Here is a 24,002-nt window from a genome sequence, read left to right on the forward strand (position 1 = left end):
CGAATGGTCCCTGGATCCTGCAGTAGCGACCAGGATATTCCAATGTTGGGGTCAACCAACAATAGACCTCTTTGCGTCACATCTGAATCACAAAGTGGACAACTTCTGTTCTCTACACAAACAGAAGAACCAGCCAGCCAAGGACGCCTTTGCTCGCCCTTGCAACTCAGGCCTACTCTACGCGTATCCTCCAATATCACTCATAACCAAAACTCTAGTGAAACTACAACAGGACAAGGGGTCCATGATACTCATAGCCCCATATTGGCCTCGACAAGTATGGTTCCCCACATTGTTGGACCTCTGTCAAAGATCCAATTCGACTGGGCATAGCTCCCACTCTCATAACTCAGGATCAGGGCCGGTTGCGACATCCCAACCTTCAGTCCCTATCCCTGACAGCATGGATGTTGAAAGTTTGATATTACAACCACTCAATCTTTCAACTCATGCTTCACGTAAACCTTCCACAAGAAAGAATTACGCTTCCAAATGGAAAAGATTCACCTGCTGGTGCAAGCAAAACAACATTGATCCCTTCACTTGCACCATTACCTCGCTACTGGACTACTTATACCATCTTTCAGACTCGGGTCTTCAGACTTCATCGGTAAGAGTTCATTTAAGTGCAATCTCAGCTTACCATAACAAGGTAGGAGATGCACCAATTTCCACACAACCTCTCGTCAGCAGATTTATGAGAGGTTTAACTCAACTCAAACCACCAATTCGACCTCCAGTCACAGAATGGGACTTGAATCTGGTTTTAACAAGACTTATGCGTTCTCCTTTCGAACCCATAGACTCCTGTGACATTAAATTTCTCACATGGAAGACTATCTTCCTCATAGCCATTACATCGGCTAGAAGAGTTAGTGAATTACAGGCATTGGTCACGTACGCACCCTACACAAGGTTTTTCCTTGACAGGGGTGGTCCTCCGTACACATCCAAAATTCCTTCCCAGAGTGGTTACGGAATTCCATTTGAACCAATCCATAGTTTTACCCACATTCTTTCCAAGACCTCACTCTCACCAAGGAGAAGCAGCCTTGCATACTTTGGACTGTAAACGTGCTCTATCCTTTTATTTAAACTGCACTGCAGTTCACAGGAAATCCAATCAGCTCTTTGTATCTTACGATCCAAACAAACCAGGTAAAGCAGTGGGTAAACATACTCTATCCAATTGGTTAGCAGATTGCATACAGTTTTGCTATGAAAAAGCAGGCCTTCCTCTCCAAGGACGAGTGAAGGCACACTCCGTAAGAGCAATGTCAACCTCAGTAGCACACTTCCGTTCAGTGCCAATACTTGACATCTGTAAAGCAGCAACATGGACTTCTCTTCACACTTTTGCAGCTCATTACTGCTTGGACAAGCAAGGAAAACAAGATTCGGCCTACGGACAATCTGTCTTAAAGAACTTGTTTCCAGTATAATCCCAACTCCTCCTACAACCAATTTACTGCTCTCTTCGGCTGGCTCATTTCCACAACAACACATCACTGTTGCCTTCATATTAAATGACTCAGCCTCTAGCTTGCTAGTCACCCATTTGTGAGGGCTAGCATCCTGCTTGTCCTGGGATAAAGCAAAATTGCTTACCTTGTAATAGATGTTATCCCAGGACAGCAGGATGTAGTCCTCACGGAACCCACCCGCCACCCCACGGAGTTGGGCCTTCCTATTTTTCTAATTTTATTTTGCTAATGCTTATTGCTACATACAAGACTGAAGTGAGACCCCTGTGGCAGAGAATATCATGGCATGCTGGGCATGCCCAGTAGCCCCAGGCTACCAGTCAAAAGTTTCTAGAAACTTTGACAGAAGTTTTCCCGCACTAGGGCTCCATTGCTGATGTCACATATGGGTGACGTCAGCAACGGAGCCCTAGTGCGGGAATAGGTGTTGTAATAGGTGTTATCCCAGGACAGGGTAAGCAATTTTGCTTTCTTGTAGCAGAGAGGCTTGAACTGTGGATAGTCTGCCTATGGAATGCTGAAGAACTTGAATGTCCTTGGAATGGGAAGCCACAGAGGCCTCTTCTGATTGAATCAGAGAAAGTGTTAGTAATGGAAGAGTCGAAGTCTGATTGCTCCATGTAAGAAAGGAAAGTCCAAATATCATCCAGGGGAGTACTAGATTTCACCAAAGGTAGCAAAGCCGGCTAATTCTGTGGAGAGAGAAACAATTTCTCGAAGATGTGGTCTTGCCAATAGAACAATCTCCACTAGCAGACAATATACTTGCTAAACTTTTTGTATTACCATGATCTTCCCCCATCTTTAGCCCCCCTGTGCTTCCATCCAGGTCATTCTCAGATAGACCTGGAACACACACCCGAGATGCTGTCGCAGCAAAGGGTGAAAGAGGAGGAAGTCTGCTGTCAGAGCTGAGGGATACATTAGTGTCTTCTCCCAGCAGATGCATCAGGAACCGCAACTGACCCGGGGACTCTTAAACTCTGACATCGCTGCTTGCTTCAGGTGGAATGGCAGAGAGAGAAGGAGGGACTGCCCCCCTACATATTGGCCTGCCATTTGACCATCAAAACAGGAAAGAAACAAGTAGAATTCTTGGTGTGCACGACCTGTCAGGGTGACGGCTCACACAGCCATCTTGGTCTCCCATTGCTTATCTCTCTAATCAGGAAAGTTGCTTAACACCATTTAACCCCTTCTCTAAGCTAATATTTCTTTTTTCCCTATGAATTGTGAGGGTGGTGCTTAAAGAACGAACACAGCATTAAGCCTATTGTCTGTAGACCAGCAAGAACAATTGGCCACACATCTGGCATAAATTTGAAGTAGGGAGAGGAAGGTTTCATACATCTGCAACATGCCACCATGGCCTTGTATAAGCAGTGTCTTGTTAATGGTAATCATGAACCAACCTCCCTCCTACCTGTAATTTGTTTTTATTAATTTTTTTGATCATAGCTATTTTCATGTGAAAAAATATTTTCATAAATTGTGAATGTTGTGTATCTTAACCCGTCTAATTTAACTTGTGTTTAAACTCCAATGATTAGTCGATAACGCTGCTTATGCTTCAATAAAGTTCATATCTCATTGCTTATTATAGATGTATCATTAACTTTAAAAGTGCATTGCTCTTATATTCCTGTTTGATAAATTACCACTAAATAGTCCTTCGTTATAAATATGGCAGCTGCTTTTTCTTTTCAAACCAAGTCACTTCGATTTTTGGACACTCAAATTGAACAATATATTTACACTCAATAACCCTCAGTGACCACTTATTTCTTATCTCTGGCTGGGGAGCGGTGTGTCAGTTCTGCGCAAGGGAAGTGGACGCCGTCCCAAGCAACTTGGCCGATCAATCGCTTGGAGACCAGAGCAGTGCGTCTGGCATTGAAACTCTTCCTACCTCTAGTCTATCGCGCAGTCCGAATACCCTCAGACAATGCGACCACTGTGGCCTACATCAATCGCCAAGGGGGGCACGAGGAGCCGGCATGTCTCGGGAGACAGACTGTTGATGGCATGGGCAGAGACTCATCTCTCCCACCTAGCGGCTTCCCACATCGCAGGCGTAGACAACGTTCAAGCCGACTTTCTCAGTCAACATCTAGATCCCGGAGAGTGGGAACTCTCAGAGGAGGCGGTGAATCTCCTGTTCCACAGATGGGGGACCACCTATCTGGATCTAATGGCAACCTCCCGGAATGCCAAGGCAGCTCGGTTCTTCAGTCTCAGAAGAGAGTACGGCGCAGAGGGAGTGGATGCCTTAGTCCTCCCCTGGCCCTGTCATGTTGTCCTCTGTGTTTCCCCCTTGGCCTCTGGTGGGCAAGGTGCTTCGGAGGATAGAGTCCCACCAGGGTCCGGTAATGCTGGTGGCGCCGGAATGGCCCTGTCGTCCGTGGTTTGCAGACTTGATCAACCTCGCAGTGGACGGACCTCTTCGTCTGGGTCACCTTCCACACTTGCTGCATCAGGGTCCGGTATCTTTCGCCCAGGCCAATCGCTTCTGTCTTGCGGCCTGGCTTTTGAGAGGCGCCGGCTGAGACGGCATGGATACCCAGAGGCCGTTGTCTCGACTCTCCTCAAGGCTAGAAAGACGTCTGCCTCCATCTCCTATATCAGGGTATGGGAAGTTTTTGAAAACTGGTGTGCCTCCATACCTGTATCGCCACGGACCGCCTCGGTGGCTCATATCCTATCTTTTCTTCAACAGGGACTGGACAAGGGTCTGGCCTACAACTCGCTGAGAGTGCAAGTCTTTGCCCTAGGCTCTTTACTTCATCAACGAGAGGGAACGTCCCTCTCCTCTCACCCGGATATCATTCGATTCCTCGGGGGTGAAGCATGTGAAACCCCCGGTCCACGCTCTTTATCCTTCGAGGAGTCTCAATCTCGTTCTCCGAATCTTGGTCGGTCCACCCTTTGAACCCATGCGTTCCGCAACCCTCAAGGATATCACTCTCAAGACTGTTTTCCTGGTAGCTATCTGTTCTGCCCGCAGAATCTCAGAGCTTCAAGCACTCTCGTGCAGGGAGCCCTACCTTCGTTTTACGGATTCGAGAGTTTCCTTGCGCACTGTGCCTGCTTTTCTGCCCAATGTAGTTTCCAAGTTCCACTTGAATCAGATGGTAGAGCTTCCGTCCTTCTCAGCGGACGTGTCTGCGGATCTACGCAAGCTAGATGTCAAGCGTATCCTCATTCGCTATCTGGAAGACACTAATTTTCGCTTGTCGGACCATCTTTTTGTTCTCCGGCATGGTCTGAGGAAGGGGGGCCAAGGCGTCAAACTGCCATTGCTCGCTGGCTGAAGGAGGCGATATCGGTGGCCTACATTGGAGCGGGTTGACAACCTCCGGCGGGTGTCAAGGCCCATTCCCTTCGATCTCAGGCTGCTTCCTGGGCGGAGATGCAAACTGCCTCATTCCAGGAGATTTGTCGAGCGGCAACTTGGAAATCATTACATACCTTGACTCGTCATTATCGTCTACACATAGTCGCCTACTTTTGGTTCCTTTGGCTCTAGGGTCATTCGAGCAGGGCTTTCCGGGGTCCACCCTACGTAGGGAAGCTTTGGTACATCCCACTGACTGGACTGATCTTGGTACCTACAGGGAAAAGAACATTTATTCCTTACCTGCTAATTTTCGTTCTTGTAGTAGCAAGGATCAGTCCAGATGCCCTCCCTGACTGTTTTATTGTGTTGGGGATTGCCTCTCTGCTCAAATTGTTCTTCACTGCCTTTTTTCCTTTGGCTGATTAATGGTTCATTCTGCAAGTTTGTTGTTTGACACTGTTTTGTGCCTTTTGCACACTGTTATTTGTTAATTCTATTGTTCTTGATCCATCTTGATTTTCCTCTTTGCTTTACTCCATACTGAGGATTAGTAGAGGGTGCACTACCTTATAAGTAAGCATCCTTCAAAGTTCTAATTGACTCCATCTGCTGGAAGGGGGGGGAGAACCCACTGCCTGGACTGATCCTTGGTACTACAGGAACGAAAATTAGGTAAGGAATAATTTTCTTATGGACAGTACAGGACATCTTTATTGTTAAACTTAGTATGGTCCTTCACCAGTGGAGATAACTGCACCATCCACTGGTAATGCTTCAGCACAGAGGGAACCTTTCCTGCTTTTGCACAGAGGTTAAAGCATAAGCACAGGAGCAAGGAATCTTCCCACTCTTAACAATCAGCACCTGAGGGGTTCCTCAGTTGAGCCATGGCTTGGGGAGACACTGCACTGGTCATTGAAGGAAGGCCTGACAGCATCAGCATTAATCATTTTGGTGCATGGCTCTAAACAAGGAGGTTGGACTATCTATTCCCCCTTCCAGGTGGTTGCATTAGGAGCATAGGTCATTTCACTCCAGGAGGCCCAGATGCAGAAGTAACCAGGCATCCAGTCCATTGCCATTGGTATATCCCTTCTAGTTAACCAAGCTGTTTCCTATGCTACAGAGGCTACGCTACTGTTGGCATCAGTGGTCTTTGAGAAAAAGTTGGACAAAATGACTTTAGAATTGTAGATGCTGGTACTGAACACCTCAATATAGACTATGGTGTCAATTGAACCAGTGTAAAAGACCTTTGTCTGGCATAGAGCATATTGATGCTGACTTTGGGTTTCAATTTTGAGTTGATGCAGTTAACAGTGTTGGAGTCTCTGAACCAGGAGACCAGGGTTAGTCCCCGCATGCTGTCGTTCCTTTGTGACCTTGAGCAAGTCACTTTACCCTCCATTGCCTCAGGTACAAACTTAGATTGTAAGCCCTCTGGAGATAGGGAAATACCTACAGTACCTGAATGTAAACCGATGTGATATCTCAGATCGAATGTCGGTATATAAAAAAAAAACAAAAAACCTCAGAGAGAGGACATACGTCTGCCTTGCATCGTCATTGGACTCTGATGCTCAAAAGTCAGGAGTGCCTATTGAGGATATTATTCTAGTGGTGGTGCCTTCTCAGACTTCATTTCCACTGTTAGTTTTGGATGCTGAATCTGAAAAGTCCTTAGTTTCCAATCAGGATGCTAAAGGATCTGGTTCTGAAGACTAATCTACTCCTCATCTCCCTGGAAAGGCTGGCAGATCCTGTCCTGTTATAATCCTATCAACCTTGAGCATATTTCTTTTAATAAAATACAAAAATTCAAGATTTCCCTGGGCTCTGTGATTCCCTTTTTTAATAAACACTGGCTATGCTCTGTGAAGCTCAAAGATGCCTACATACTGAGACTTCCTGTGACTTGACTTCAGATTTGTAGTAGGGAGCCATCACTTCCAGTACCGTACAGTGTATTGCCTTTAGACCAAGTGTTGGCTCCACGATTCATGAAATGTATGGTAGTCACTTTATTTCTCTGCAGCCTGGGAGTTTGTGTTGCTCTGTCTGGACAATTAGCTGGTTGAAGCAATTGACCCAAATTAGAATACTGTCTGCTAGTTGCTAGAATTCATCATAAACTATCAAAAATCCAAGCACATATTTTGATTGGAATTTGAGGCTCTGCAAGCCATGACTAGTCAAACCTTTTTCCCCACTCATCATGATCACCAGGTGTCCACAGTGAAAGTGTTTCAGGATCAACGTATCAACCTGGGACATACTGAAAATGTTAGGCTGTATCAACAGGTTATCCTTTTGCCCCCATGCCACTTTATATGAGACAAGCCCAATGAACCTTAAAAGTCCCAGTGGATTGGGGCTACTCGAGCAAAAGAGATGCATCAGTGTCACAGAGAAGCCTAAAGACTCTATCTTGGCCACTCTTGTAGTCTTACCCAAGGAGTGCCTTTCCAAATTGCTCTAACTGATGCTTGTAATGTGGACTGGAGAGAGGTGGCCATGGTCTGTTCAAGAGAGAGGTTTTAACACATCAATTTCCTGGGACTTCAGACACATTAAGAAAGGTGGAAAGAAGGCAAAACGATTACTGGCATGGTTAAAAGGGGGAGGTGAAAGAAGTTCCCTGTACGTACTAGGATCAGTCCAGACCGTGGGTTATGTCCCCCGTCCAGCAGATGGAGTCAGAGCAAACTTCCAGGGGTGCTGACATATAAGCCTGTGCACCCCCTAGGGATCCTCAGTATCTCTCTGACTCCAGCAGATGTGAGTGGGGGAACCTTTGCTTCCCCAGTGTGTGGCTTTGCTACATCTCTCTCTCTCCTATTTCTTCTTTCACTGGATCAAGCGGACCTGGGCTGCTAAATTTATTAAATAGAAAAACAAAAAAAAAAAAAAATAGAAGGGAAATTTTTCTTTTCCTCTCACTTCAGGGAGCCTGGAGCCCTGCCCGGGCCTCCCTGTCCTAGTCAGCTTGCCAGCGGGACTGGGTATGTTGTTCTTGCCTACCTGTTTCTCCCTCTTCTCCTTCCTTCCGGCGGTGAGTTTTGTGTAAAATTTTTGTTCCTTACAGGATCGCCGTCGGATGGCTTAGGTGGATGCTGGTGGAGCCAGCCTCTCCCCTCCGGCGCGCCGCGATTCGCACTCCCCCCCCTCTCGGCCCCGCGACGTTCATTCCCCGGGGCCGCGGCAGCAGGGAAGTCTCATTCCCCTGCTGCTCCTACGGGGAGGGTGCCTGGTTGAGCCTGGGCGGACGAGCTCGCTCCTCCCGCGGCGCGCAGTGCTCAGCTCCGGCCTAGGGGCGGTCGCTGAGGGGAATCGTCGTTCCGGCCGCGCGCCATGCAGCGCTCTAAGGGGTCTCCCGGCCCCGACCCGGGGCAGGGCGCATCGCGAGACGGGTTCTCCGGGGTTGGCCTCCCCGGGGGAGAGACCGGAACGGCTTCCCCGACCTTTTCGCCGGCAAGCTCCGATCGCCGCGGCTCCAGGGGAAAGGCCCCGCCCCCTTCTTTGGCGGGAGCGGCGGCCATCTTAGAGCTGGAGAGCGCGGCTGATTCGGAGGCGGAGGAGTCCCAACATGGTTTTTCGCCGCGTTTCAGGCCGATACCAGCGCCATCGTCTCCCTCCATTGCTGCGGGCCCCTCCACGGACCTCTCTCTCGCAGTCCCTCCACCGGCAGGGGGGTTTACGGCGGACTTTGTTCTTTTGATGCACCAGGCGTACCTCCAAAGCCTGCAGCCGGCGGGGGGATCCCCAGGGGGTGCTCCAGCGAACCCCACGCCCGCGAAGATTCCCCGACTTATGGGGGGGGGGGGGCCAATCCAGCGCCATCTGGGGCTGGCCATAAGACGCTCCTGGCTCTCCCACCCAGCGGAGTGGACCCAACGCAGGACCCTGGGAATGATCCGGCCTCCACGGCTGATGATGACTCGCTCCTGGCAGCGCACCTGGAGTGTGACGACCCACGGGTGCTCCGGATCTTCCGTAAGGAGGAGCTATCGGACCTCATCCCCCACGTCCTCCAGGAATTGGATCTCGATCCGCCCGTCGAACCGCCAGGGCCCCCAGCCCCCTCCGTAGCCTCCGCTAGCTCAAAAGGGGACCCGGTCCTGGCGGGCTTACGTCCTCTGGCGCGAACGTTCCCGATTCATGAGTCGTTCCTTCATCTTTTGGTGCGGGAGTGGGACACGCCGGAGGCCTCGCTCAGAGTGGGCAGAGCGATGGACAAACTTTACCCTCTTCCCGGCGATTTCTTGGATCTGCTCAAAGTACCCAAGGTCGACTCGGCAGTCTCTGCCGTCACGAAGAGGACCACAATTCCCGTGACAGGGGGAACGGCCCTCCGGGATGTACAGGACAGAAAGCTGGAAGTCTGCCTCAAAAAGATTTTCGAGGTCTCGGCGCTAGGGGTCCGTGCGGCTATCTGTGGCTCCCTTACCCAGCGTGCCGGGCTTAGGTGGGTACAGCAGCTCCTGACTTCACAGCAACTACCACCGGAAGAGGCGGCGCAAGCGGACCGGCTGGAGGCCGTCATTGCCTACGGGGCTGATGCCCTCCACGATTTACTGCGAGGACCATGGTTTCGGCTGTTTCCGCCAGGCGCCTGCTGTGGCTTCGTAACTGGGCGGCGGACGCTTCGTCCAAATCCAGCCTAGGGTCGCTACCTTTCAAGGGTAGGTTCCTCTTCGGTGAGGATCTTGACCAGATCATCAAATCCCTAGGGGAAAATTCCGTACACAGGTTGCCCGAGGACCGCCAGCGGTCGTATCGTCCGGCTACTTCCTTCTCCAGGAATCGGTCCCGCTCTCAACGGCGATTTCGGGGTCCCAGGTCTCAGGGGCCGAGAAATCCCTCGAACAGGTCTCAGTCATGGACTCGGTCCTTTCGGGGCCGCAGACCACCCAGGGACTCCTCGGCTCCGGGTTCCTCCGGCAAGTCTACCCAATGATGTCAGGCCGGCTCACTCCCCCCTCCAGAGGATCGGAGGACGACTAGCCTGGTTTTACGAGGAGTGGGCCAACATCACCACGGACCAATGGGTCCTAGACATTCTAAGGCAAGGCTACGCTTTGGATTTGCGGTATCCTCCCAAAGACAGATTCATCTTCTCACCCTGCGGGGCGAGTCACAAGCGTGCGGGAGTACAAAGCACACTGCACCGTCTCCTAGCCCTGGGGGCCATCTCACCCGTCCCCTCCGGAGAAGTGGGCTCGGGTCATTATTCCATTTACTTCGTGGTGCCCAAGAAAGATGGATCCTTTCGTCCCATCTTAGACCTCAAGGAAGTCAACAAGGCCCTCCGGATACCCCGGTTCCGTATGGAAACTCTTCGGTCAGTCATCGCGGCGGTTCATCAGGGGGAGTTTCTGGCCTCCCTGGATTTGACGGAGGCTTACTTACACATTCCGATCCACCCGGTCCATCACCGGCTCCTCCGCTTCAAGATACTGGATCAACACTTCCAGTTCCAGGCCCTCCCTTTCGGGTTGGCAACGGCGCCCAGGACGTTCACCAAGATAATGGTGGTTGTGGCGGCCGCGCTCCGAAGAGAGGGGATTTTAGTACATCCATACCTGGACGACTGGCTCATCCGAGCGAAGACCTTCTCTCAAGGGCAGCAAGCAGTCGACAGGGTGGTCGGCTTTCTGCAGTCTCTCGGCTGGGTAGTCAACTTCGGCAAGAGCAGTCTCCTTCCGTCGCAGCAGTTGGACTTCCTGGGCGCGCACTTCGACACCGCTCAAGGCAAGGTCTTCTTGCGACCGGACAAGGCCCAGATGCTCAGAGAGCAGATTTGCAACTTTGTCGCTCTCCCAGTTCCAACAGCGAGGGATTATCTGCAGATCCTGGGATCGATGGCTTTCGCCATCAACCTCGTGCCGTGGGCCTTCGCACACCTGAGGCCCCTACAGATGGCGCTACTCTCGCGGTGGAAACCGGTCTCGCAGGACTATCAGGCGATTCTACCCCTTCCGCCGGCGGCCCGACTCAGCCTTCGTTGGTGGCTGGACCCCAGGAACTTGGCACAGGGGTGCCCCCTGGAGTCGCCGGACTGGATCGTGGTCACTACAGATGCCAGTTTGTCCGGCTGGGGGGCCGTATGTCTTCGAAGCTCGGCCCAGGGGCAGTGGACACAGGAACAGAAAGCCTGGTCGATCAACCGCCTGGAGACCAGGGCAGTCCGGTTGGCTCTCATTCAATTTCTGCCCCTCATCCGACAGCGGGCGGTCCGCGTTCTCTCGGACAATGCGACCACGGTAGCCTACATCAACCGTCAGGGAGGCACCAAGAGCCCGGGTGTGGCCGTCGAAGCGGCTCGTCTCATGGCCTGGGCGGAGCAGTTTCTCGACCGCCTAGCGGCCTCCCACATCGCAGGTATGGACAATATTCAGGCGGACTACCTGAGTCGGCAGACGCTGGACCCAGGGGAATGGGCTCTCTCCGACGAGGCAATGTCACTCATCACTCGGCGCTGGGGAACGCCCGCCATGGACCTCATGGCGACGGCTTGCAATACAAAGGCCCCGCGGTTCTACAGTCGCAGAAGGGACCACGGGGCGGAAGGAGTGGACGCCCTGGTTCTACCTTGGCCCCCTCGTCTTCGGCTGTACGTCTTTCCTCCGTGGCCCCTGGTGGGCAAGGTGGTGCGGAAGATAGAGGATCATCCAGGGCAGGTCATCCTGGTGGCGCCAGAGTGGCCACGGTGTCCGTGGTTTGCGGATCTCCTCAACTTGGTAGTGGACGGACCCCTACGGTTGTCACACCTCCCGCGGCTGCTCCATCAGGGCCCGGTATTTTCGGACCAGGCGGAACACTTTTGTCTCGCGGCTTGGCTTTTGAGAGGCAGAGTCTCCTGCGCAAAGGATACACAGTAACCGTGGTAGACACGCTGCTCAAGGCTCGTAAGACCTCCACTTCGGTCGCCTATGTACGGGTCTGGAAGGTGTTTGAGATCTGGTGTGCGGGGCACGGAGCATCCGCGACCACACCTTCGCTCCGTCAGGTCCTAGCCTTTCTCCAGGAGGGCTTGGAGAAAGGTCTCTCCTACAACTCCCTGCGTGTGCAAGTCTCGGCCCTAGCCTCCCTGGCTCGTACCACGGGACAATCTGACCTTTCGTCTCATCCGGACGTCTCGCGCTTCCTCAAGGGAGTCAAACACCTGCGGCCGCCGGTGCGGCATCCCTTTCCCTCCTGGAATCTCAACCTGGTTCTCCGTCTCCTTGGACAGGCTCCCTACGAGCCACTGCGGCAGGCCTCCCTCAAAGATGTCACACTTAAGACGGTGTTCCTGGTCGCCATAGCCTCCGCGAGACGCATCTCCGAGCTCCAGGCGCTTTCGTGCCGGGAACCGTTTCTACGCTTCACGGATTCGGGAGTTTCTATTCGTACGGTGCCTTCTTTCCTACCTAAAGTGGTGTCGTCCTTCCACCTGAACCAGTGGGTGGAGTTGCCGGCCTTCCCGTCGGATGCGCCTCAGGCCCTTCGGCGTCTCGATGTGAAGCGCTGTTTGCTGCACTACTTGGAAGTGACCAATGAGTTCCGGGCTTCCGACCATCTCTTCGTGCTCTGGTCCGGCAATAAGAAAGGACGGCAAGCGTCTAAGACGACTATCGCACGTTGGCTCAAGGATGCGGTTTCCTCGGCCTACATCGGTGCCGGGAAGGCGCCCCCGGAGGGAGTCCGGGCTCATTCGTTACGTGCCCTGGCCACGTCCCGGGCAGAGTCTCAACATGTTCCCCTTCAGGAAATCTGTCGCGCGGCGACATGGAAGTCGCTGCATACCTTCTCGAAGCATTACCGGTTACAACTACCGGTTGGTGATTCGGGTTCATTTGGAGACAGGGTTCTTCGAGCAGGGTCTTCAGGGACCCACCCGGTTTAGGGAAGCTTTGGTACATCCCACGGTCTGGACTGATCCTAGTACGTACAGGGAAAAGAAAATTATTCCTTACCTGCTAATTTTCGTTCCTGTAGTACTTAGGATCAGTCCAGACGCCCGCCCGGGGTTTTTTCTAAATTCATGTCAGACACCTGCTCGTGTATGTTTTTTATCCCTCTGTCTCTCATATTTCTACATCCTGATGTTGGTGTTGTTACTTAGTTCTTTCACAGTTCGCATTGCAAGTTGCATTGGTTATTTGTTCTGTGGTTACAATTTGTTTGGCGCTTGATCCTTCCTACTTTCCTGTCCAGTATTTCTGGCTCTGGGCTTTGATATTCTCGATACTGAGGATCCCTAGGGGGTGCACAGGCTTATATGTCAGCACCCCTGGAAGTTTGCTCTGACTCCATCTGCTGGACGGGGGACATAACCCACGGTCTGGACTGATCCTAAGTACTACAGGAACGAAAATTAGCAGGTAAGGAATAATTTTCTTCTATTTTAGCCAAAAGATCTTCATTCAAAAATTGGAAGAAGGTTCCAACAGAAGAAGAAAATAGGATAAAGCATAAACGTTGGCAAGTTAAATGTAAGACATTGATAAGACAGGCTAAGAGAGAATTTGAAAAGAAGTTGGCTGTAGAGGCAAAAACTCACAGTAAAAACATTTTTAGATATATCTGAAGCAGAAAGCCTGTGAGGGAGTCAGTTGGACAGTTAGATGATCGAGGGGTTAAAGGGGCAGTTAGAGAAGATAAGGCCATCGCGGAAAGATTAAATGATTTCTTTGCTTCGGTGTTTACTGAAGAGGATGTTGGGGAGGTACCCGTAATGGAGAAGGTTTTCATGGGTAATGATTCAGATGGACTGAATCAAATCACGGTGAACCTAGAAGATGTGGTAGGCCTGATTGACAAACTGAAGAGTAGTAAATTACCTGGACCGGATGGTATACACCCCAGAGTTCTGAAGGAACTAAAAAATGAAATTTCAGACCTATTAGTAAAAATTTGTAACTTATCATTAAAATCATCCATTGTACCTGAAGACTGGAGGATAGCAAATGTAACCCCAATATTTAAAAAGGGCTCCAGGGGCAATCCGGGAAACTACAGACCGGTTAGCCTGACTTCAGTGCCAGGAAAAATAGTGGAAAGTGTTCTAAACATCAGAATCACAGAGCAATATAGAAAGACAATGTTTAATGGAACAAAGTCAGCATGGCTTTACCCAGGGCAAGTCTTGCCTCACAAATCTGCTTCACTTTTTTGAAGGAGTTAATAAACATGTGGATAAACGTGAACCGGTAGATATAGTATACTTGGATTTTCAGAAGGCGTTTGACAAAGTTCCTCATGAGAGGCTTCTAGGAAAAGTAAAAAGTCATGGGATAGGTGGCGATGTCCTTTCGTGGATTGCAAACTGGCTAAAAGACAGGAAACAGAGTAGGATTAAATGGACAATTTTCTCAGTGGAAGGGAGTGGACAGTGGAGTGCCTCAGGGATCTGTATTGGGATCCTTACTTTTCAATATATTTATAAATGATCTGGAAAGAAATACGACGAGTGAGAGAATCAAATTTGCAGATGACACAAAATTGTTCAGAGTAGTTAAATCACAAGCAGATTGTGATAAATTGCAGGAAGACCTTTGAGACTGGAAAATTGGGCATCCAAATGGCAGATGAAATTTAATGTGGATAAGTGCAAGATGCATATAGGGAAAAATAACCCATGCTATAATTACACAGTGTTGGGTTCCATATTAGGTGCTACAACCCAAGAAAGAGATCTAGGTGTCATAGTGGATAACACATTGAAATCGTCGGTTCAGTGTGCTGTGGCAGTCAAAAAAGCAAACAATGTTGGGAATTAGAAAGGGAATGGTGAATAAAACTGAAAATGTCATAATGCCTCTGTATCACTCCATGGTGAGACCGGACCTTGAATACTGTGTACAATTCTGGTCGCCGCATCTCAAAAAAGATATAATTGCGATGGAGAAGGTACAGAGAAGGGCTACCAAAATAAGGGGAATGGAACAGCTCCCCTATGAGGAAAGACTAAAGAGGTTAGGACTTTTCATCTTGGAGAAGAGACGACTGAGGGGGGATATGATAGAGATGTTTAAAATCATGAGAGGTCTAGAACGGGTAGATGTGAATTGGTTATTTACTCTTTCGGATAGTAGAAAGACTAGGGGGCACTCCTTGAAGTTAGCATGGGGCACCTTTAAAACTAATCGGAGAAAGTTCTTTTTTACTCAACGCACAATTAAACTCTGGAATTTGTTGCCAGAGGATGTGGTTAGTGTAGTTAGTATAGCTGTGTTTAAAAAAGGATTGGATATTTATTTATTTTGAACTTTTCTATACCGACTTACCAATAACAGAATTACTGATCAATTCGGTTTACATTTTGAACAATAACAGTGACAAGTAAATGTCTTACAAAGAACAGGTAGAGATAACTTGGAAATAAATATATGGGGTTAATAACACTGCAAATAACATAGAAGAACAGTATACATAGCCTAATGTAGGCAGAGGTGTCAAAACATAGGCGTGGGGTTGGGTATAGAATTTAGTACTGTCAGGAGGGTTGGGTATTGAGTTTCGGACTGCCAAGGAGTTGAAGTTAATTGAGTTCTGGGGAATTCTTTGTGTTATTCTTTGGGGTATTCTTAGGGGGTTCAAGTAATTTTAGAGTTGAACTTGTCTAGTTCTTGTATAGTTCTCTTGTAAGTTGTTTGAAAATAGCCTACTGATGTTATGGAAAAGCTTGGTGGAAGAGCCAAGTCTTAAGTCTTTTTTTGAAAATAATGGGGCATTGCACTGATTTGAGATCCGGCAGGAGAGAATTCCATATTTTGGGACCAGCTGTGGAGAATGCTCTTTTGCTTAACGCTGATTTCATTGGTGGAATCTGGAGGTTGTTTCTGTAGGCTTGTCTCACTGGTCTAGTAGAGGTGTGGAGTTGGAGAGGAATTTTGAGCTCGAGTGGGGCCAGGTTGTTTAGTGCTTTGTGAATTGATGAAAGCACTTTGAAGTGTATTCTGAAATTGACGGGTAGCCAGTGTAGGTTTTTTAAGATGGGTGAGATGTGGTCTCTTTTGTTGGTTTTGGTTAGAATCCTTGCCGAAGCGTTTTGCAACATCTGTAATGGTTTTATGGCGTTTGCGGGGAGGCCCACTAGAAGAGAGTTGCAGTAATCTATTTTTGTGAGTATGATTGCTTGTAGAACCAATCGGAAATCTTGAAAATGGAGGAGTGGTCTCAGTCTTTTTAAGACTTGTAATTTGAAGAATCCGTCCTTTACTATATTATTGATGAGAGCTCTGTAATTCATTTGGTTATCAAGTATAACTCCGAGATTTCTGACTTGTGGTGACAATGTTAGTTGAGTAGGGAGGTTGGTGCTGGGAAGTGAGTAGGTTCCATTTTGAGAAATGAGTAGGTATTCTGTTTTGTTTTGATTAAGGATAAGATTTAGGCTTGTGAGTAAGTTGTTGATGGCTTGTTGGCATTTATTCCAGAAGTCCAGAGTTTTTTGGAGAGATTCAGTGATTGGGATTAGAATCTGTACATCGTCTGCGTATAAGTAGTGGATGAGATTTAGATTTAGAAGGATAAGTTCTTGGAGGAGAAGTCCATTACCTGCTATTAATTAAGTTGACTTAGAAAATAGCCACTGCTATTACTAGCAACTGTAACATGGAATAGGCTTAGTTTTTGGGTACTTGCCAGGTTCTTATGGCCTGGATTGGCCACTGTTGGAAACAGGATGCTGGGCTTGATGGACCCTTGGTCTGACCCAGTATGACATGTTTTTATGTTCTTAACCCCCATCTTTATATGGCACTTAAATGTATGGGGCACTTGCCTCAAGAGAAACCTCCCATCATGTTACTCCCCTGTGTGATGGGACCTCACTGTGATTCTTGTCCCCTGACAAAAGCTCCATTTGAGCCTCTGTACTCATATGGATTCAGTCACCTAATCTAGAAGGCCATATTTTTGTCAGTTTTAAGTCCTAGTAATTTTTTCACCTTATATTAAATTTCATTATGAAAGTGGTGTCGTGCAGGTGTTTTAAGTTCCTACCTATGGTTGTGTCAGATTTTCATCCTAACACTACCCTCCCCCTCTTTTTTTTTTTTTTTTGCTGGGCTTGAGGCTCTAACTTGAACAAGCCATGTGCACTTTGGATTGCAATAGAGCTGTTGCTTTCCAGCTGGCATTGACTAAAGCTAATTAAAAGTCCATCCAACTTTTATTCCTTTTATCCTAAAACAGGCCTGAGACTATTTTCAATTGAACTCTGTTTTAACTTGATAGCAGATTGCTGTATCTTTTATTTATTTTTAATACCCAAGCAGGCTGGACCCTAGAAAAGTGTGCCAAAACTCCTAGGTAAAGCCATGGCAGTGTCAGTGACCCACTTAAAATCAGCCTTCATTGAGACTATGCATTTACATCCCATCGAGTGGTTAAAGCAATGGGTCATGAATCAGGGAAACCTGGGTTCAAATCCCCCTTGTGCAAGCAACTTCACCCTTCATTTGTTCAGGTACAAACTTAGATTGGAAACCCTCTGGTGATAGGGAAAAAGCAGAATATAAATCATTTTTTGTTTATGAAATTTATATTCCTCCCATGAGTGAAAAACTGTACTGGGTATATTACAATTATACATTCATAACACACTAAAAGAAAACGGACATTCTAACAATGATCTGCTCATAATTAAAATTAACAATATCTGAACCTTTACTGAAACTGTCTTAAATTTGCTTACGGAAAGCTACATTATCTGAACAGGAGTGCAATTCTGGGAGCAGAGCATATGACAGAAATGGCACAATGAGTATTCTGTGGACATGCCCGTCTTAACAAGGGGATCTAGAACATAAGAACATAAGAAAATGCCATACTGGGTCAGACCAAGGGTCCATCAAGCCCAGCATCCTGTTTCATCCTATTGGCAAGCTAGATTTTTTTCCCCCTGTTTTGTTGGAGGGCAAGTCTTAGCTAGGAACTGCCACTTGGATGGCTGATTGTGACTGCCTGTAATAGGCATTTCCTGACAACAGGATTAGCCGTACATATCTACCATCCTCTTCCTGTGGCAGGGCTTCCCAACCCTGTCCTGGGCACCCCACAGCCAGTCGGGTTTTCAGGAGATAAATTTGCATACCATGGAGACTCAGTATATGGAAATATCTCATGCATATTCAGTGTGGGGATCCTGACAGGGTTGGGAAGCCGTGTTCTATGGTGTTGGTGCTCACAAGAACTACCAAACATACCAGAAAAAGCTTCTCGGAATTATCCGGGAGCCCATCCTTGTCTCTGCCATCACATGACATCGCCCATTGTTAGTGACTTAGCCTGCTATTTTCTCAGTCACCTGTGACAGGTAAGCAGCTTTGCTTTTGCACCCCTCTGTCCTCCGTCTTCTCTTCTTCCTTTGTTTGCCTGTCGTCTTCGTGAACATTTTTCCATCAGTTTCTCTTTATTACTTTTCTCCTGTCCTGCTCCTGTCTCTGTACACTTTGCCTAATGCTTTGTCAGCCTTGTGCTTTTGCTGCCTTAGTTCAGTTTGTCATCCTTTTTCCTTAGTCTTGCTGTGTCTATTTTTCTCCACAGTTCCTCTTACATTTTATGAATTGTAGGTTACATTGCTGCTGCTGCTGCTGACCCAAAGTGGCATCATCCCTGCTTCCTCCCCACTCCCTAAAAGTGCACTCGTTCTAAACACCATAGGTCATTACACTACAATCTGGCTTTAAATCATTTTGCATGTTTTGTGTATATGGAATAAGCAGCCACACAAAGTACTGCTTTCCTGCTGTGGCTTTGCTTATTTTTCTGTTCACCATTTTATATATATATATGGTTTGATTGGCTTTCTGTCTATGCACAATTGACTTGCTATCACAGGCCTCTTTATTCCCAGGGCTTACTTAACGAGTGAGATTTTCCCTTAGAAAACCTCCTTTCTGCCGTTATACCCACATAACCTTTTCTTTGCTGTGAGTCCCTGACTGTACCCACATTCTCATCCTGAAAGGTCTTGGTGATACTGCTGACAAATTAGGACCATAGCTTAGGAGTAACCTTATCCTGCTGGTGGGGCAATGCTTATACTGGATGTGATTGTAGTTAAAGTGTAAAAAAAAAATTAAAAAAAAATTATCTAACTGTAATATTTCTTTGATATTGTTTAAATCTGTTTATAGATATGCAGATATATTTTTTTTTAAATCCATCATCGCCATAAAATCTATAAACCCTTATTTTTAGATAAACTTTAAGAGTTTAAAACACAAGCCTCAGAATGGGAGATTATGGCATCCCATGGATCTTTTATTTACGAACTTTATATATCTGCAGTGTAATCTGCACAGAGCAGCAGTTAGTAACCTAAACACTTTGCTAGGTAGACTGGAATAGACCATTTAGGTTTTTATTTGCCCTCGCTTGCTTTGTCACTGTGTTATTTAAAAGATAGTTGCCAAGCTTATCAACTTTTGTTAGGCAAAATCAATTGGAGTATTGTTTTGTCATGTGGCAATACACCCAATGCCTGAATAAATACTGAGATTTGTGCACCTTATCTATTCTTTTCTGTATAACTCACTAGTTAGTTTACATTGGGATCAGTGCTTGAATAGCCATTCCCCAAAAAGAGTATAATTAAGTTAATATGCAATTTTAAGAACAAATTAGATGTGACTTGCCTTCTCTTTTTTGCAAACCAAAGTGTTTGACCTTGACTGTTGTTTTAGCGATGGTGACTTCTTTGCCAACATGGTAGTGGATGCTGCACTGGCAGTCAAATTCACAGATCCTAAGGGACAGGCTCGATATCCAGTCAACTCCATTAATGTTTTGAAGGCACATGGTCGTAGTCAGAAGGAGAGCATTCTTATCAATGGTTATGCGTTGAACTGTGTGGTAGGCTCACAAGGTAAGAATGCCAAGTGTATGTTAAATGTAGTTTTATGTGCGCTCAGGAGTGAATTACGGGAGATCTCTGGCCACCCTGACCAGCGGTTTGATGCTTTGAGCCCCAGAAGGGAGGCTAGAATGTTGCCCGCAGCTTGCATCACTTTTGACTTTAGACATGCTGAAGATGTTAGCTGTTTAAGTACTCTTTTTAGCTCTGCCAGCTGAGAATCTAGACGGAGGGGAGGATTTTCAAAGGGTTACGCGCGTAACCCCAAAAACCCATTCCTGCGCGCACCGAGCCTATTTTGCATAGGCTTGGCGACGCACGCAAGCTCCGGGAAACACGCATGTCCAGGGGCTTGAAAAAAGGGGCATGGCGGGGGGCGTGGCCAGAGGCCTGCTAGGACAGGGGAATAGCGCGCTGGCACTTGGCCGGCATGTGCAACCTACGCAACTTAAATAATAAAGGTAGGGCTGGATTTAGGTAGGGCTGGGGGGCGGGTTGGTTAGGGGAAGGTGGTGGGGGGGGGGGGGAGTGAAAGGAAAGTTCCCTCAGAGGCCGGTCCGATTTCAGAGCGGCCTCGGAGGGAATGGGGAAAGCCATCTGGGCTCCCCTAGAGCTCGGCACGCGCAAGGTGCACAAATGTGCACCCCCTTGCATGCGCCTACCCTGGATTTTATAACATGTGCGCGGCTGTGCGCGCGCGTTATAAAATCGGGCGTAGATTTGTACGTGCAGGTTGGAAAATCTGGCCCTAACTGAAAAAGTGAAAATCTGGTTAGCTAGTACACAAGCATTGAGATGGAGGAAAGATGGTTGCCACTACTGTGACCCCTGCTGGCTACTGAGTGGTACCCCAGGAATATTTTCTAAAGAGAATTGCTTCCTGCCTTTGATTGGTGAGGGTCTTTGCCATCCTGGCATACAATCTAGGGTGAAGGATCTGAGAGAGAAGAAATTTCCAAGAAATTAGTTAACTAAAACATTCTTTCTGTTTGTGTGAAAAAATGTTTAGTTTGCTAGCATTATTCTGCATTTTAGCATTAAATGTGATTTTTAAGGGAACAGCTCAACTGTTTGAACTTTTAGGCGAAACCATATTTTAAATATCTGAATTAAGTGAAAATGTGTGCAATTCTTGTGAATATATGAAACCATTCGTTTTAGGGATGATAAAGAGGCTAGTCAATGTGAAAATTGCCTGCCTGGACTTCAGTTTGCAGAAAACCAAAATGAAGATGGGGGTGCAAGTTTGTCATTTCAGATGTGGAAAAATTGGATCAAATTAGGCAGAGGTATGTTAAATTTTTAAATATTCACAGAGGGCAGAGTAAGCAGCACACACACAGAAGATACAGTTAGTTAATGTGTGGCAAACATAATTCACTGGTCAATACATAATGACATACTTTTATTGTAAATACAGTCACATCACTGTTCGTGGTGTAGAAAAAAGGACCCTTTGGACTGTTGTAAATTTTAAATACTGAAATATATTTTAGTAGAAGGTTGAAAGCAGTACTAGCAAAACACCTTATTGACATTAAAACAAATATCAAGGTGATGCAGAAAAGCAAAAAGAAAGCAGGGAAGTCTAACTAGTATTGATTCTGTAACTAGATTCCTGGCTTAATGGTCTTATTAGTCCTGGGGGAATTCTGCGCTACTGTGGAGCGCAGAATTTGCACAGAATTGCCATCTTCGCAGAATTTGGCAGTTCTGCCCAGAAAATGGCAGAGAAGACCCTAGCATGCCACAAAACGGAGTGTGCGAAGATGGCCCCGGCATGCTGCGGGATGTACTCCACTCGCAGCGAAGATGAAGGCCTCTGTGCGCAGTTTGTGGTGAAAATTAAGGCCCCTGGTGCCACAGGATGTGTGCGGTGTGCCACGAAAATGAAAGCCCCCGTGTGCCGTGAACGGAATGTGCTCCGTTTGTGGTGAAGACTAAGGTCCTGCTGAGAGTGAATGAGGGGGTGAGAGGGGGGGAGATGCTTGAGTGTGGGTTTCAGAGAGCCTATATGAGAAGATTGTGAAGGAGTGTGAGAGATTGGGAGCTCGTGTGTATGTGAGGGTGCTAGCCTGTGTGAAGGGATTATGTGTATGTGTGAGACAGAGCCTGTGTGAAGGGATTATGTGTATGTGTGAGACAGAGCCTGTGTGAAGGGATTATGTGTATGTGTGAGACAGAGGCTGTGTGAAGGGATTATGTGTATGTGTGAGACAGAGGCTGTGTGAAGGGATTATGTGTATGTGTGAGACAGAGCCTGTGTGAAGGGATTATGTGTATGTGTGAGACAGAGCCTGTGTGAAGGGATTGTGTATGTGTGAGACAGAGCCTGTGTGAAGGGATTGTGTATGTGTGAGACAGAGCCTGTGTGAAGGGGTGCATGAGAGAGATACATAGGTAGCCTGTGTGAAGGGGTGCATGAGAGAGAGACATAGGTAGCCTGTGTGAGGATGTATGTGTGAGAGAGAGAGGGAGCTTGTGTGGGTGTGTATGCAAGAGAGAGGGCCCTGTATGAGGGTGTGTCTGTACTAGAGAGAAGGGAGCCTGTGTGTGAGGAAAGGGGGTGTAGGGGAGGGTGAGAGACAGCTTGGTTGGTAAGAGTGTGCGAAGATGGCCCCAGCATGGGGGGGGGGGATGCTTGAGTATGGGTTTCAGAGAGGGAGCCTATATGAGGAGATTGTGAAGGAGAGTGTATGTGAGAGATTGGGAGCTCGTGTGTATGTGAGGCTGCTTGCCTGTGTGAAAGGATTGTGTATGTGTGAGACAGTCTGTGTGAAGGGGTGAGTGAGAGACACAGGTAGCCTGTGTGAAGATGTATGTGTGAGAGAGAAAGGGAGCTTGTGTGGGTGTGTATGCAAGAGAGAGGGCCCTGTATGAGGGGATGTGTGTGTGTGTGTTGAGAGTGAGGGAGCCTGTATGAGGATATGTCTGTGTACTAGAGAGAGGGAGCCTGTGTGAGAGGGATGGACAAGAGGGAGCCTGTGTGAGGGGCAGTACTGAGAATGGGGTCAAACTCTGGGACTGGCGATAGAGTGGAAGGGGTTGAGCCTAGAGGTGGAGGGGACACAGATAGTGGCAGGTGGAGGAGTTGGGGCCTGAGTGGGCAAAGTGGCCAGGGGAGTAATACATCTCTAATACATTTTAAATTAATACAGAAAATTAATTACTTAAAGACTGTCATGTAAATTGTTACTTTGACCAATATAAAGTTTGCAGAATTTTAAGTCTGTGTGTGCAGAATTCCCCCAGGAGTATCTTATGGATGTGGTGGTTAAAATAAGTTTACATTCCAGGAGCAGTAACATTTGAAGTAGATAAGCTGTCTTTATATGTTAGTAAAACTTTATCCAGGCGCAAGCAGGGTGGCAGTCCTCACACACAGATGACATCAAATGGAGCCTGGCATGGAAATTTCATTTCAAAGTTTCTAGAAAGCTTGAACTAGACTGCCACACATCCACATAGGGGCCCCTTCAGTCTCAGCATTTTGGCAAAGTCCATAGGTTGTGGGAAGTGCTTTTTTTTTTTCTCTCTCCTGCTATTAGCAAACCTTAAAGGGAGTAGATAAATCTTTTCTTGGGGCTGTGTGATTTCATTCTTTCCCAGTAGTCACCTAAGGTGTCTTTTTTTTTTTTTTTTTGTTCAGATTTTTTTTTTTCAGCTGCAGTAGCACTGGTCGCAGTTTATCAATGAGTCATTCTCGCTGTTTACTTTTTTGCCAAGTGCCCTTATCGGAGAAGGCAGCCAGTGGCTTCAATAAATGCCCCTTTCCTAGCGTGTAGCAGATGGATTCAGGACCAATGGGTATAGTGTACTCATGCTAGCAGTTGGAGACGGATCAGATTTCAATCTGACATATACCCCTGCAGGAAGTGCAGCTCCTCAGTATTTTCCGTCTCCATAGCAATTAATGACTCTATGCATGCTAGCACAGCATTAGAGCAATTTTACCAAAGAAAATCAAATTAAGAAGAAATCTTAGCTCTACAGATGAGCCCCGCTCTCCTGCGGTTACACCCGTTGGGTCCCTCCCCCAGTTGAGATTTCCCGAGGTGATTTCTGCGATCCTTCTGAGGTAAGCCTCGGTCCAGCAGCCGACCCTCGGCGGGGACCTAGCCCCCGACATCAGATGCGGCTGAGAGGCAGCGGGTGCAACCTCAAGCGAGGCAGTGAAGGTAATTTCCCTCTCCCCCTACAGCCGGAGACCGCCCGGAATGAAACCGGGAAGTGCCAAGACAAGGTAAGGTAGATTTCTATTTAAAAGTCTCCGGTCTCAGAAGCTCGAGGAGACGCACTGGTCACCAGCCGGGACCAGTGCCACCGGGTTGAT

The 24,002-nt window shown here is 47.7% G+C and overlaps 1 protein-coding gene across 1 annotated transcript in view; it reads left to right on the forward strand.

Annotated features, from left to right (window-relative positions):
- TCP1 (t-complex 1) overlaps positions 1 to 24,002 on the forward strand; it is an 88,160-nt gene that overhangs the window by 44,142 nt on the left and 20,016 nt on the right. The window contains 3 exon segments of the mRNA XM_029596697.1: positions 19,500 to 19,681; positions 20,831 to 20,916; positions 20,918 to 20,958. Coding sequence (XP_029452557.1) covers positions 19,500 to 19,681; positions 20,831 to 20,916; positions 20,918 to 20,958 — 309 coding nt within the window.

The sequence above is a fragment of the Rhinatrema bivittatum genome, chromosome 3, assembly GCF_901001135.1.
Source record: "Rhinatrema bivittatum chromosome 3, aRhiBiv1.1, whole genome shotgun sequence".
Classification (NCBI taxonomy): Eukaryota; Metazoa; Chordata; class Amphibia; order Gymnophiona; family Rhinatrematidae; genus Rhinatrema; species Rhinatrema bivittatum.